At 35.5% G+C, this 17,244-nt stretch overlaps 1 protein-coding gene across 4 annotated transcripts; it reads left to right on the forward strand.

The window, feature by feature from the left end:
* The first annotated feature begins 420 nt into the window (after positions 1-420).
* Positions 421-17,244, forward strand: LOC105251979 (voltage-gated potassium channel subunit beta-2). Of its 4 annotated transcripts, XM_011259126.3 has the most exons (10): positions 421-546; positions 3,532-3,964; positions 5,947-6,185; positions 10,165-10,378; positions 12,257-12,384; positions 13,827-14,033; positions 14,124-14,221; positions 14,502-14,558; positions 14,858-15,067; positions 15,492-17,244. In XM_011259126.3, the coding sequence occupies exons 2-10, from the start codon at positions 3,840-3,842 to the stop codon at positions 15,591-15,593; spliced, it is 1,380 nt and encodes a 459-aa protein (XP_011257428.1). In that variant the 5' UTR covers positions 421-546; positions 3,532-3,839; the 3' UTR covers positions 15,594-17,244. The 4 variants fall into 4 exon arrangements, with proteins under 4 accessions (XP_011257428.1, XP_011257431.1, XP_011257429.1 ...); XM_011259129.3 differs by lacking the exon at positions 3,532-3,964; XM_011259127.3 differs by lacking the exon at positions 421-546 and having other exon boundaries at positions 2,588-3,964; positions 14,861-15,067.

Raw genomic sequence — 17,244 nt, forward strand, 5'->3', positions numbered from 1 at the left:
ATGCGCTGTTGATGCTTTGATATTTCTGTTATGTAAAGAGATAATGTTCATATTAGCCAAGAATGTGTTCATAAATCTTAACCCGTAGTTATTTCAGTTATACACCGTAGATATTGGCACAATTTTGATAGTCACAAAGATATTAATATCGGAGCTATGTAAGTAGAACGAATAACGCGAGATTTATATCGCGTGTATTGTCAGTGAGATTCTTTTCTTGTTACATATTCACAATCGATTTGTTGTAAGATCAAACGACTTGAGAAATATCCATCATCATCATCAATATCATCACATCCTGTGTATATAAATCGACGATTTTATTTAAAGTCGATGTAGATACGTCTCCTCTCGGATTTTCCCGAAAACTCCGAGCCTTGGCACGGATTCAACGACCGAGTTTACCAGCGAACCTCCCAGTGCGCGTCTGGCTCCTCTCTTCGCAGACTCCGCAATGTATGAAAAGATACGAGTCGGACGGGACGTTGCTAACGCGCTCAACGTATAATTCCCTCCAATATTTTGCGTCGCGAGATCCGCTTGCAGGTACGTACTATACGATTTGCTTTGCGAATGGCACAGATATCACAGCGAACGTCAATGTCATAATTCGTTCGACAGTTCGCGATCAGTTTGAATCTATTGCCATTCGTAGTAAAAATGTACATAGGAGCGCGCGTAATTATCTTTTGGCTGTTTCGGTCTATCTACACACTTTATAACGAATCATTTCATATAATCATCCTCGACGTCGCGCGATATTAACCGCATCCGCGACCGGTGCTGTCAAAGCGCGCGAATTCCCCACGTAACGACCATGTATGCGTGACACACTAACAGCGATGCTTGCGCTAGGTCTAGACTATCACTATTTGAAGAGCAAGTTTCGAGCTAGATTGTTTGCGATGGGTACTACACGTATTTGGTCTCGCGAGATACTCGTTTCGGCGTTACTTTCGTTGCACTATGTAAACCGACAATAATAAAGAGTCGCGTATTTATATAGGTATGTGCGTTCACTTGTGTGTACGTACAATAACTTTAGGCATAATGGTGGTGAGGGGTCAGTTGCGTGTCGGCGCGGCAGATCTGCAATGCGGCGTTGCCGTTGAAACCGTTGATTCACAAAACCCTTCTTCCTACGTTGATTATATACATGTTTCTATGTGTGTGCGTGTGGCGTGTGCGCCCGCGCGCGGGCGCACGCGGTGCAGCGGCACGACGAGAAGGGGAAAGGGAGGGAGGGCGAGGGTGGACAGCACGCGCGCGCCGAATGCGGCTACTCACGTACACATACATGTATTTCAAACACTCTTACACCGCTACACGTATACCACACTAGACGTATACTATTTGGTACTCAACAATAAACTTGTGATTTTTTAAAGGAATTTAAAAATTTTTATTTGCGTCTCTCTTTGCATATGCCATTTTGATCGAGAAGACGGTAAATGCTAATAACGATTTTTGTGACATTAAGATTATTCGAGTCCTCTTTAATGATTTTACATTTGATTTTTGCTACCATCGTTGTTATCATGTGTTTAAAATAAAGGTTTTAAAATATCTTAGTTCATTTAGACTAACACTCGGAAATTGTTTGTTATAATAAAGAGGTATATATATTTTTTTTTAATTTGTGATTCATACTTGGAGACATTTGTTTGTTCAATACATTTAAAAAAAATTAAATGTACAGTATAAATATAACAAAAAAACGGATATCGCAATTGTCGTTCGCCAAGAGAAGACCTGGTGACAATAATGCGCGTGCGTCATCGACAATGCGGAAGAGGCATTTATATAATTTATCTAGAGAATGAAATATTTTAAATTGTATAGGGCGATACAATAATGTGCCAACAAAGACATATGTTTCTAATTTTATAAACAATATATTAAGAATGAAGAATATTAATTTTTCTATTAGTTGTAATTCATCATCGGACAATAAAATCGCAATAATAATAATTTATACGACATTATTAACCTGATCGATATCTAAATTATTCGAAGCGTCTTGATAATGACGTTTGCGATATCATCTTCCAACTGCTCCAAGCATATAAAAGAAAAAGATACAAATATTTCTTTGCTTTCTCTTATCTTTTTAGTTATGCTTATTTACGTAAAAATTGTCACAAAAGTTCCCATACAGCACAGAATATTGGAGCAATATTATTAATATTATTTTAACATTGCAGCAACTTTGCAATATTGCCGCAATATTACTGCAATGTTCTATGCTGTATGGGTTTGTATTCGTGTATCGCTATAAATGAATATATAATAAATACTTTATTATATAAATTCAAAACGATTTCGACTTTTCATCTGTCGCGGGCGATAGAAGTTTGAGTTTTACAGCATGAAACGACGAGTCGCGATTTCGCAGCCCCCGAAAGCGTGAAGGAACAAACAACGTCGTGGGCTAGGATTCGCACACAAACGTCGTAACTCTCGTCATGCGCGTCAAGGTTTCGCGATTTTGCGCGCGCCCGCTTTTTATTGCGCGCGCAGCCACCGCGTGGGGGTGGATCGGCATCATCGGGGAGGGGTTGTGCATCGCCACCGTCCACCATCACCGGGAGAAGGTGAAGATTGCACAGCGGTATCGAGCGGTGTGTGCGTGCGGTATTGCCTACAGGGAGCACAACCACTCGCCATCTCTCTCTCTCTTTTTCTCTTTTTCTTTCCCCTTCTCTCTCTTTCTTTCTCTCTCTCTCCCTGTCTCTCTCTCTCTCCCTCTGCGTGTAATCCCATACGATTCTTACCACTCATGTTTCGTTGGCGATTTGTGTGTATTCCTTTATGAAAGCACGTTACTGCCGCGCCGCGACGGACCGTTATCTCGCGGACGCGTACTTATGCTCCGATCCGAATCACGACTGTCGCCTGATAATGCTCCTTATCGTTGCCGCGCGCGTTACATGACCCGTGATACGCGCGTTACGGGAATCTACGCAACGAGCAGCAGCAACAGCAAGAGCAGCAAGAGTAGCAGCAGCAGCAGCAGCAACAGCAGTAGCAGCTACAAAATCGACGGTGGACGATTCTCGTGACACTGTTGGAGAACGACGGGGTGACCGACGATGGATCGCAAGGCGAAATTGTAGCCCCGTAGCTGTAGTTCGCGATCGGATTGTCATCGCTCCGCTTCGTAATAATATAATAAATACCTCCGTGTCGCCGACACGCTTAGAGATCATATTATACATATCCTTGCTTCATATCGATCATTCGTCCCACTTCGTAGCACTTTTGCATCGTTTTCGATCAAACAAATTCGCTCGAGTTACGCGCGTTAATTGATAAAAACTGTGTCGTCCCTGAACGCGGATTGTGCCGACGACTACGAAAAGCGGTGAAGTTTCTATGCTCTTCAAAAAAAAAGTGGTGCCTAAGAGTGATTACAAAGGGAGAATAAAAAAATTTGTAAATTAGTGCCTACACACTTACGAGCGTGCAATAATCGATGATTCGTCGATTCGCTTACTTATAATCGTAATCTATATACCTTGCGCATTTTAGGATACGATTGCTCCAATGCTTCTTTATCACGCGCCGATTATGTACAACGCCAAAGTGTCAGAGCAAAGAAAAAACGTACAAAACGTGCGGAGAGACGAAAGGAACTAGAGCCGATTAGAACAGAATCAGCTGAATTCGGTAAATATACGTTTCGAAGGATACACGAGGCAAATTGCCGCATTAGGGGTCGAACATACGCATGTACTCGTCGAGAGCTTCATATGCGTGGGACTCCATAATCGGCCCGTTTTCGCGTCCAAGAGTGTATCCGACAGACTGAAAAATCACTTTTACCATTCGCGTTAGTAATGTCGCGATTAATGCTGTGCAATCTTGGCAATGCCTCGACGGCGGGAAATGATACGAACAACAACGCAAACACGAACAGCAGTATGGAGGACGATGATTCTTATCCACTGCCTACAATCTATCGGTATGTAACAGTACAATTTCTCGCCAAAGAGAAATTCTATTAAAAAATCCTTTGACAATCTATCTCGTTAATTTCTGAGAATATAGAAAAATAAATCAAGTGTAATTTATAATGATAAAATTCGTCATGTATATGTCAATCCGTTTTTAATCAATTCAATTATTTTTATATTTCTCTGCGGATACGTATTGCTTGTCATCAAAAATCATTCTATAAATCGATCCTATATCTTTAAGTTTCGTTTTCCTTTTCATTTTTTGTATTCCATTTCGTTTAATGTGCGCTATCTCGCACATCGATACAAGATTCGCCTTGCGAGAGACGAATTAAGTGGGAAAATATTTCGGCGGGGCTCTCTTTATAATTATTAAGCGTGATCAGTTGACAAAGCGATCGGGCCTGCATAATGTCGGGTAGAGTCATCGGTATACACGGTGTATGTATATCGAGTATTCGAGCGAAAAGCGATATTCCCCGACCTGAAACCTATCGTGGCGCGTCGTCGTCCCCGCGCCGGTGACCCACATGCAACGGCGGCGGCGGCGGCGGCGGCGGCGACGGCGGCGAGGTACTCGTGGTGGTAGTTTTAGCTTTTAAAGGGGCACCTACGTAACGTATCTAGATTAACGTTTCCGAAGAAAAGCGTTACTAAGACTACGCTTGTAACACAACCGATTCATTGTTCTAAGCAAAATTCAAACACGAGTAATGCACGATGAAATTGTGTCATTGACGAGTTACATCGATATATTTTCCCCCTTCCACCCCGGCGAATATCAGGAGCGAGTTTGCATTAACGTCACTCTTGAAGCTAACTTTGGCCGTATAAGAGTTTCTCTTCGTCTATATCATGTGTCTGAAGAGGGAGAACATAATTCTCCAGAGTTTTCGAGATGATATAATAGAACTTTGCGTTGGATATTGATAGGCAGCGAATTTTAATTCAAAATGATACGAACATACATATTAAATAATAATTTAGTTTCTGAATTGTGCGTGAAATTATTCGTGTCCGAATTTTGCCTTAAAAGAATCGGATAGTTCTCGTGTTTTTGATTGTAATATTAAGTTGATGTAGTCACGCGCGGGTTTAATATTTCCATATTTGCATGACATGTCAGACAGACGTAACGCTATTTGTGAGGAATATTCATGAACTTTAACTATTCTTCTCTCTCTCTCTCTCTCTCTCTCTCTCTCTCTCTCTTCCTCGCGAGATTTTGACAAAACATGTCACAGATTTGCAAAGTAAATAATAGATCTTGCTGATATTCAGAAGCATTCAAATTCAAGAACACGAGGGAGTTTTAAATAACTCGCTCTCGATTCTGTGGACAATTATTAATATAATTGAAAATTCTCGGAAATTCATGTATGATGGATACACGCGCTGCATCGTGTTGCACGTACACATGCGCGCGCGTAATAAGTAATGCATAACGTGATTAAATGGCGCGACAAGATAGGATCAAAGTAATACGGGTCGTTCCACAACAACTAAGTGTCCCTTTAATCTCAAAAACTATGAACTAAATTAAGATATATAACAGTTGCTTCAAGCATCGATAATTATCGAATTTTAGCAAAATAAATTTTAACGAGACTTGTAAATGTATAGCAAAAGATTATTTGGTTAATTTAAATATGAATTTGTTTAAACGCAAATTTAACTTTACGCTAAAATCGTCTTAAAAAGTTATATGCAAAAAAATTTTCAAAATAAGAAAAAGACACATTTATATTAAATATTATATTAACTTAAAATTATTCCAAGATCGGTAGAAAAAATTGAAAGAAATTAAAGAACGGTCGCTACAAAAATATTCGCTAAGGAGAGAAGTCTCTCTCTAATTTCGGAAATCCGGTGCTTCTGACACATTTTAAGATATCAATCATAATCGATCGTAATCGATGTGGTATACGAGGAAATATACAAGGATACACAAGCGATATCGATACACTCGTGTACTTTGTATGCGCAGCTGCCGTGCACCCATAGCAAGTCTGGATTGCATGGAAGAGTTCAACGGCGGCGGCGGCGGAGGTGGCGGCGGCGTAGGTGCAGACTCGGGCGTGCACTGCAGCAACACGACCGGAACCAAAGAGCAGCTACTAACTAGCTGCATTGCCGCACAAGCGCAACGTTTGCAGCATCCCTCGCCAGGTATTCGCTACCGCAACTTGGGCAAAAGCGGTCTACGTGTTTCCAATGTTGGATTAGGTACGCTGAATGTATTCCCCCCACTTTCGTAGAGTCATTTCTGAGATTCTTCTCTCTCTTGCAAAAGCTTCTCTCCAGCTAACAATATACAGGGTGTCACTTAATTGGCGCCCACTATTTATATAGCGATATTCCTCAGAAAACTAAGTCGAAAAGTCCTGAACCATTTTTTTCCATAATGCTTAATAAAGCGATAATTATTGAATAAAGTTGTGCTAATAAGCACCGATCTTTAGTCTCCCTGACGAAATTTTCTTTAAGGAAACACTTTTAACAAAAGAAACATGATTTTTAATGCAAAATAAAGTTTTTCGCATTATAGAAGAACAAAATGGTTTCAAAAAAAGGTTTCAAATTTTTTTCATTATAGAAAAAAATGAGTCAGGACTTTTCGATTCAGTTTCCCACGAGGAATATCGCTGTATAAATAGTGGACGCCAATTAAGTGACACCCTGTATATAAATGTGTGTGTGTGTGTGTGTGTGTGTGTGTGTGTATGTGTATGTAGAACTATCATTTTTCCGTGTACACGTGTTGCAAATCTTGGAATGCATACATCTCACGCGGCTATCGGATTTTTATTATCTCGACCCAGCTCGCGTCGAGATTGTCAATTTGCGTTTTCGCATTCATTATTTATGTAATATTGTCTTATCACCAACGCACATTTTTTTCATTTCTATCATGTTCTTTGAAAGGAGGACACAGCGAAAAATACTATATATTTTTATAGCTGATTATTTATGTGTGATGGTTGAATCGTATTCACGTGGCTTGCGTAGACAAGATGCGTTGTACATATTATATCTAATAAGCGCCTATCAACTATTTTCTTCCGATGTATAGCAAATTTAAAAAAAAGCCTATCAACTATTTTTTTTTTATTCCGAAATAATGTTGCTGTTATATTAACAGCTCCGTTAAAAATTGAATAATTTTTCTCTATTCTTTAGCATATAATTTACATTTTATTAAATATGAAAACAAATATAATAAACCTTAAAGATATATTTTATCCTTTCAAAGTGATTATTAAAAACGAAAATATTTGAAATTTTTGTACGCTTAAAAACTGCATGCTAATTTAGAAATAAGTTTCTTTTCGCGATGTTTCTTTATAAATTTCTATAGTTTCACAGATTCTTCCGCAAACGCTTCGCTCACTGTTTTTCACATTATTGATTGTTATTTCTTAAACACATAAGCTTTTTCCTTTGCAGCATTTTTATGTAAGCAAGGCCGGCTAAATAGTCTCAACGTGCGAATTTAAAAGCAATTTATTAATAAAGATTCCTTGGACTTAACAACAAATTTAAAGATGCACGCAAGAATGAATTATTTAATTGAATCAACATGAAACATCCTAATTTGACTTATTTATAGACAGATTATCATTATTAATCTCGTTGAAGCTCCGAATATTTTTGGAAAAGCAAAAAAAAATTTAAATTTACTCCGATATGAGCAGCCCTTCATAAATGATTACATATACATGTACAAAACAATACAATTATTATAAAAGCATAGATTTGAGACAAATAAACAATAAGAAAACTGTGAAGTACTCAAACTTAAAATTTATATAAAATATATATAACATTATATATGTGTCGAAAACCAAAATTACTGTTATATTTTTTAGAATATATATAATAAAATCGATTACTGTGGAAATAAACAATTAATTTGCCAAGTAATAAGTGACAAATTAAATATATTATATAAGTACTCAGCCTTTTGCTGCATCATCGGTTAGACATCCTGTTTCTTCTTCTCTCTTGTTCATTCTCTTTTATTCCTCCTTTTAACACTAACTCACGAAGACAATAAAGCATTAATTATGATTACGGATAATTAGCCAAATGATTATCCGACACTTTGCACTCGGCATTCCTGACATTAATCTCATACGCGACGTGCACTTTATTATAATGCGACCGAAAAAAGACATGAATTCGACCGACTTCCTCCAATCGTCGTATTATCCTTTGAGAAGCACGAAATGTACGGAAATTATCAGCAAATGTTAAGCGTGATAATTATTGCAGCATTATCAGTAGTTGTTAGCGATTACCAATCCGCGCAATTAATTAATTTTCTCTATAACAATACGTACAATCATCACAGTGGCAATGATTTGAGAAAATGCATTTCACGTAATATATCCGTTTAAATTAGAAATCGATGCGGCAAGGATAGGGGGATGAGAAATGATAAATTGTTTTATCGCGACATTTACGGGGTTATGATTACATCCATAAATATGTTTGAAGTTATTATACGTCTGATTTTTCCATTTGAGTAAGCATAATTTATTCATCGTTTTTGGATTGAGAAAACGTACTATTTTTATTACTATTACTATTAACCATAATTTGCAACTTCTATCTTTCGTGTATGTCGCTTTAATTTCTATTTCAAATAAATATATTGCACGAAATATATCATTAAGCGATTGTCGCCACGAAATCATCTCTTATGTTACTTATCACCGAAATCGGATCCTCTGACACAATTACTAATCATCATAAATTCGATTTCGAGCGGGCAACGTATCATTCATATCATCCTTCACTATCATCATTCATATTATCCTTTGAATTGCAATCAAAATAAGCACGCAGGAGACATTATACGTAATAGTTATTATAATACATAAACACTTTTGAAATTAAAAAAAAAACAAGAATAGATATAAATGTATAAGTACTTTGCGTTAAATAAAGATAAATAAAATTAGATAAATATATAGATAATAGATAATAGATATAGATTATGGATAAATAAAATTCTTCAACAAGTATTGTCGCATAAAACGCGAAGATATCTTCTTCAGATATGATCATAAATTCTTGTTAAATATAATGTTTAAGCATACGCGAATATTTTGATTTTAAATACAGTTATTTCAAATCTTGATTCTTATTAATCTATCTCTTTTCTTATCATGAGATTCTGATCTTATCTTATTCCATATTTGATCTTATCTTATTCTAAGAAACGTAATAATAATAATAATAATTAAACAAGAATGCAATAACACTTTTTATTTTCGATACAATACAAATTTATTAATGCAAATTTTTGGAAAAATTTTATGAATTTTTTATTTGTTTAATTACTTTTTTGTTTATTTACTTCAAGTTTGTATTTTTAATCATAATTTTATTGTCTTTTATCGTATATGTAGCTATTGTGATTGTACAACATATAATATTGTATAACATATAGTAGCCTGTTTAATTTTATCGAATTTTAAATTTTCGTTTTAAAAATGTGTATGTATATAGCGTAAATAGTGTATAGCAAGCTTTAACGAAATATTATCCTTATATTATTATCCTTATATAATTGTCTTTATCTTCACAGAGTACAGGATGAAAAAAAAAAAATATATATATATATATATATATATATATATTTAGAAATTAAATATACATAAAAAATACATTTCCTTTTAGAATATTTAATGTAAGGCTGAAATATAATGATATAATATAACGATAGGGAATATTTATTATGAAGAATTGTAAATTATGCATTTGTTTTGTTATTTATTATGCAAAATAATTATAATACTCTCATTTGTAAAATATATAATATTATTGAATACTATCAAGAGATATTAAGATTCTTCTTATTTAGTATGTTTCATGATTATAAAAATTATACATGTTATTAATTCTTATGACAATACTTTTCCCCCGTGTACGTTTACAATTTACATAATACAGACATTGATTTGTCGCGGATACCGAAGATCAATTCCTTCCGAGTCTACTTTTTCCAAACCGGCCTTGCTAACAAATCATTTTCCAGGACGGAATGTCTTTCTTTTGCGAAATATGGATGAAAGAGCTAAGTGTGCTGATAGATCCGCAGCCCGGATAGGCGACACGTCGGTATTATTGCCGCGATTTCGATTCCACGTCGCGTGAAACGATCGCTGATGTCGCTTGATTGGTTTTATGGTCGCAGGAACATGGACAACCTTCGGCGTGGGTGGCTGCGGCAGCGAAGAGACCGCGGAGGCTGTCGTCGCGCTCGCCTACGACAGCGGGATTAATGTATTTGACTTGAGTGAAGCGCACAGCGGTCATCGCGCGGAAATCCAATTCGGTCGCATCCTGCTGAGACGAGCCTGGAATCGTTCCAGTTACGTCGTGACAACGAAAATTTATTGGAACACCAAGTGAGTAGAGTACGTACTGGTCGTATTTGCGCGTGTTCTCGGTGTCATTTGGTGGCGTCGTCGTGCGATGATGATGATAATGATGATGTTTAGCGAGCATTGATGATAGTGCGAAAGTGACTGTCTATAGTATATATATATATATATATATATATATATATATATATAGAGAGAGAGAGAGAGAGAGAGAGAGAGAATGAGTCTCATAAAAAGTTTACTATATTTTTCTCAAAAACGGTTAGAGATAGGGAAAGAAACTTATTATCAAAATTATAGGACAAGTAGGAGGACATGTTAGGTTGATCTTGAGTAATCTTGAGTGTCTTTGATTTTCACACTAACTAAAATTTTCATTATTTAAATAGGAAAAGGTACTCTTGAAAGGTACTTTTGAATCATTTCATCGATAGCTTCAACTAATGAGCTTCATAACTTTTATATCAGAGCATTTTTTTTCGAAAAATCAATCGAGATATTTACAAAATTGAAAGTCAGAATGAAAGTTTGGAACAGATGATCTCGCAGAGAATAATGCAGGGCTACCTCTATCTATCCATTTGTTTAGAGACATTGACTCTTGCTTTGTAATTATTTGAAAACTAAGGCATTCTGATATTCACATTTGAATTGCAATTATACAATCGATAAATACATAAATCACGCTGCAAACAAAGATTTTTAACGTTTTAAGTATTAATTGTTAATTATTCAAATATTAAATTATTCAATTTAAAAAAAAAATATTATATTCTAATAAAGAAGCGTTTGGTGTATTAATAATTTACACCTTTTACTGTAATTGTAATGATCAAAAAAATCTGTTCTAAATTTTTATAATATGTCCCCTTACGTCCCCTGAAATTTTGATAATGAGTGTCTTTCTCTATCTTTAATCGTTTTCGAAAAAAGTAGTGAATTTTTTATCAGTCTCACCTTGTATATAGTGATGGCTCTCATCGATGGCTCTCCTTGTTGTTGTAACGCTGCTGCACGCGAAAGCGCGAGCAAGTTTTTTTTTCCTTTTTTTCTTTTTTCCATATACGTGTTGTGCTTCTCGATCGATGGCTTCAGTGTATAATCGAACTTACGCTCACCGACCTGCGAACTTTATCCCTTTCGCGATCGTTCCCAACTCTAGAGTATTCTATGTAGACCATGATATACATTAGATATATATTGTACGTGATGCTTGTACTAAATCATAAAAAAGTAGATGAATTAAAAAGAATGTCTTTTTTTCTATTATCGAATCGCAAACCTATTTATGATTTTCGACATCATTATTGAAAAAAAAAGAAAGAAAGAAATTTACGAAAATATTACACGGGAAGAGAATGAATATGTAGATTCTCAGAGAATTAAATTCTTCTCGTTATCATAAAGATTACTGAAAGTTGCCAATCATTTCATAATTCGAAGGTTATCGATATCTTATCACATATATCGTATTTATCGATTGCATATCTAAAGCAATACCGATGCAGAAAATAGTGTCTTTCTTTAAAATACTTTTTTTTTAATTGATATGCCATCGATATGATTAATCGACGCGAGTGTGTTTACTTCAAAAGTCGTTTTATTTTAAACAAAAACTCGATAGAGAAGGATACTATGAATCTCGATACGAGACGACCTCGTTTAATATTAAGTGGACGGCGTGAATATAAGGCTCTGCCTTGACATGTGGATCGATAACTAGGTTTCCGTGCGTTAAGCCGCCTTGATTGTTAGCCGTTCGTATTCGAAGTCGCGTTCGCGAAACAGGGGGAGAGACCAAGGGACCATAACACATCTCACATTTTTACGAAATTCATTAGTAGTATTAATCCGTCTTGTATTATATATGATGAGATTGATAATATCTATCATTCTTGATAGGACCGAGGGTCGCGGGCTATCGCGGAAACACATTATCGAGTCCGTGCAAGCTTCGCTCGTCAGGCTGCAACTGTCGTACATCGACATTGTCATGATCCACAAAGTCGATCCAATGTGTCCAATGGAAGGTAACTTTCCACCTTCTTAATATTCTCTTGTGAGTGATACTCAAAGATTCGAATCCTTCCTCGTCCATTCCTCCATTCAAACACTTGCGGCACAAAACTCATTGCACAAAATGTCATATTCTATGAGATATATTGCAATAATAACTTTGATATTTAAAGATTCCTGTTAACGTAACATTTAGTTTCGATAAAAGAAACACTGTTGTTGCATAAACTATAAAAAGCAAAAAGAGAAAATTATCTGATTGCGAAAAGTGTTAAAATTGACATAAATATATTAAAGATAAAAGATTGAATAATATCGCATATCAAAATAATATCAAAAAATATTGCTTTTCTGTCTCTATTTAGATTTAATGCATTTTTAACGATTCGAATTTCGATTTCCTGTCAAAGAATAATCTGTAATAAATTCTTTATTTCTAATTTCAGTTAAAGAAATTTATAATCGATACTTTTATATATAGTTGATAATTTATAATATTAGATGTTGCTTCATTAAATATGAAGAACTGAAAACGTTCACTCATCAATATTTTGATAATAGTCTGCTAAAAGCAATTCTCTTCATAAAGAAATCATTTCGTAATAAATTCTGCTTTTCATGGATAAAGGTAAAATTATTTCTCATTAAGAGCGTTAACTATAAGCTGAAAATAAAATTGAAATCCTCGAGCCTTAGAAAGAGATTATTATAATAAATTAATTTAAGAATACTATAGTTTTTTTCATATTTATAAAACACGAGTCCATTGGATAGTGTTATGCAATGCAATTATTACAAAATAAGAAGAAAATGATTTTATAATTAATAAACATCTGATCTGAAAAATTTTATCGATTTTCATATTGCATAACGCAATTCAATTTCACAGAAAACATGAGAAATCTTTTCAGTCCATACAAGAAATTTGAAAAAGATTAGATAAAGTTATACGAGAAAAAAATCTCCGTTATATATAGTGACGATTTGATGTTTGGCAGTTGCACTGTGCCGTAATAGTTACCGTATGCTTCTTTCTATACTCAGTACTCTTATAGTGAAAATGGAAAGTTATTGTTGTAAAAGTGTATATGTATCTCGTATGTATTTCTTTTCTTTTTATCGATATGTGTATAAACTTTCTCCTGTGTTTATGTATCGCGTTAATGTATGATGCTTCAATATCGTGCGAAAAACAAAATGTATGCAAGTGAAAACTACTTTGGCTATTTTACCTTTATCCCCATACGTTTTAAAATACATACATTTCTTTGCTTTCTCTCTTTCCGATAGATATATTATTTTTCTCATGTCAAAATAAAGATATCCGTTTAACAAAAGAGATAAATTAAGATTAATTTTGCATCATTCACACCAATCATTCAGCAATTTTTCCACGCGACAAAACAACTCCTTTATCACTTCTTGTATCTCACGTATTCATGTGATCTCATTTCAGAGATCGTTCGCGCTATGAATTACGTTATAAGCAAAGGTTGGGTAATGTACTGGGGTACGTCGCGATGGACACCCGTGGAAATTATGGAAGCCTATACGAACTGTCGGCAGTTCAACTGCGTGACGCCGATTGTCGAGCAAGCGGAGTACCATTTGTTTTACAGAGAGAAACCTGAACTTTATATGCCAGAATTGTATAACAAAATTGGTAATTAATCTATTTCATGATAATGTCGAAATAAAAGAATTTGTATCTTTTCTCTCGACTTCTTCAAAAGTAAACGCTTACTTTTTACAGGCGTTGGTTTAATGGCATGGTCCACTGTCACTATTGGAATGGTTTCTTCAAAGCCGGAAGATTGCGGAGTATCGTTTCTCTCGAGATCCTCTTATAAAGTAAGTATGTATACATATATGTGTGTGTGTGTATGTACAGATACGTTAGAGTAAGTAAGTGTGTAAGCGAATTTATATATTTTGTAGAAAATAATTCGATAAAAACGTCTCTCAAGAGTGTCGTGGAATTGTTGTTCCCAGAGTGAATGCTCTAGTAGCATTGTCACTCTTGATATTCGGAGTATTTTTGTTCGATATAAGCTATTAAAGATGAAGGATTGTTACTTTTCGTGTATAGAGATGTATATCTCGCAATAAGAAATAATCTTTATGATTTCAGAATAAATACTCTTCATTTAGTTGGACGGAGGATGAAACTCAATCTTTGTACAAGGAGGTATGATTTCACCATGCATAATATATTTATAGAAAAAAATGTGCACATATATGTGCGTGAAATATAATTGAAAACATAATCGTGTAAAAGCATTTTGTACTCGTATTTATTTTGAGAAGCTTATATATTCGCCAAGACTAATGATATATCATACAATTCTAGAGATAACCTGCAATTTTATTATTACATTAATTAAATATGTAAAATATTTAATTCTGGAAAATGTCGACCTAATGATGCAGAGCACGAGATATGATTTATGTCTCTCTCTTCATTTAATTTTCGTTTTTATCCTTTAGCAGGAATACGGGTGGAAAGACAAATCTGCCGACGATGAGACTCGGAAATACTCGGATAAATTGCGGGACGTGTGCGCTTTGGCCGAGAGACTGGGATGTTCCTTCGGACAACTAGCCATCGCGTGGTCTTTAAAGAATGAAAGTGTTCAGTGCCTTTTGCTTGGTGCATCCAATATAGATCAATTGTACGAGAGTCTCCAAAGTTTACAGGTAACAATAAGGCTGTTTACTTTTCGAAAGGCAATTCGAATATACGATATTTAAATAACGTAAATAAATTAATTCGAAATTATACTTTTCCTATCATCGTCAGATATCGCATAACATTTTAAAGTTGCGTATAAACTGCACCAGTTATCGACAAGTTTCAACTGATTTATCATTGTTTTGTAGATAAATAAGCATTTAATGCTTAATTAATCGCATGATTTCTTTATCAAAGTGTCTAGTCTAGCGTAGTAAAGAAAGATTTATTTATCTAGATTTGCAACTATCAGAAACCGCAATTAAGCTATAATTAAAAATATTGTAAAGAATAATAATAGTGCTTAACGCGAGACTAATTAAGAATCAAAAGTATGGCTTGATTAAAAAAAAGAAAAAAGCAGAAGAATAGTGAATGTGCGGTTTTCAGCTTATCCCAAAGTTGAACGCGAGCATAATGAGCGAGCTCGAGAGGATTCTTGACAACAAACCGTCCCGACCGCCGATGATATCCACACTGGCGCTTAGATGACAATCAATGTGCCCCCACGGTAGCGGTGGGGGCTCCGTCGAGGAAGCGGGTAGTCCGAAGAGCGAAGGCGGCAACAGTCACGATCAGGAGCAGACCAAGGAGGTGAACAACAAGATGCCATTCTGCGAGATACAGTGAGATGCGCGGACAGCGATCTCGCTACCCTCGGTATTGTCAAAGCTCGCAAGGATCGACATGGACGAAGGTCCATCTACGCGTTTCTCATCCACATCCTCGCTTTCACCCCTTTGGTCGCGGCGTAGGTCGATTGTACATACGACACACGAGTCGATGACAATACTTACTTAATTACGAGAACAACATCCGGAAACTTGCCGCGAGACAACAGTTGGGTACTTCTTCACGATATTTGTATCTGCTCTCTCGCGTACGTCATTTCGTGGACTATACGTAGATATATAGAGGAGGATATAATATAAACATAACGTTACGCAAGCGGGATCTTTCTCGTGTTACAACGGAATCGCATGTCGCACTTTTTGAAGACATTTTCAGAGAAATGATTAGGCTTATTTCACATAAGTCTCTCTGTAAGTCTCTCTCTCTTTCTCTCTCCCCTTCTCTTTCTCTTTCTCTCTTCCTCAACCGGGAGATTTATCGTCGAGATTTCCATTCGCGATTCCAAGTGTTCATTATTCTTAGTATTAATAATCCCGTTTGCTACTCACACTGTGAGATAGTGAATGACCAGCGTGTCTCCACACACGAGCAAAATACACTTGTTCTGCCACTCACTGGTCGAGTAAAAGTGAATTGCGAATGATATAGCATGTCGATTATCATTTAAAAATTGCGTTATAGATCATAAGAATTTATCAAGAATAAATATTACCAGTAACACTGCGCGTTTTACGTATTCTATTCAGAGTATTTTCATCTGTAATACGTGACGCTCACAACTTCGGTCATTCATTATATATTTCTTTCGCTACAGCTACCGCGATTAATTTTTCGCATCCCTTCCACCAATTCCTCTCTCTTTCTCTCTCTCTTTCCTTCTCTCTCTCTCTTCTTTATTTACCTTTTAATTTTTATTTTCTAATCGTTTTGCATTTTAAAAGACGCGAAATACATAGCATTTTTTATAAAACAAAAAATACATTGTGTTACGAACTTAATTCTCTTATAAAGAATACTCTCTTTGAGAAATTGAATTTTTTGTCATAAATAAATAGAAAATCCGAAAATAAGAAAGAAGAAAGAAATGGCATTTGAAGACAAGTACGAATAATTGTCGATAATCGATTCAGTGAAATAAATCGAAATGAACGGAAAGGTGAAAAAGAAATTTTTTTATTCGAAATGTATTTAATTCTTTAATTTCATTCATTCGTTAGGCTTAAATGTAATAAATTTCTTAAAGGTTACATTTTTTACATTCGTAATATTTTCGCACAAATGTTTTCTTAAAACGTGCACTGTCATGCACCAACTAAATATTCGCAAACTCTCAATTAAACTCAGATGTAAATTACAACATGATAGACTTACAAAGAATCTTCGAGGAGCCGAATACAAGTAGTATGTACACAAAAGAGAGATCTATTTACTTCAATAAATGCCGTTTTTCTATAAAAGAGAGACGTTTGTGTGATTATGGCCCACACAAGAACTTTCGGCTCGCCACAAA

This window comes from Camponotus floridanus, unplaced genomic scaffold (genome assembly GCF_003227725.1).
Source record: "Camponotus floridanus strain SB8 unplaced genomic scaffold, Cflo_v7.5 scaffold102, whole genome shotgun sequence".
Classification (NCBI taxonomy): Eukaryota; Metazoa; Arthropoda; class Insecta; order Hymenoptera; family Formicidae; genus Camponotus; species Camponotus floridanus.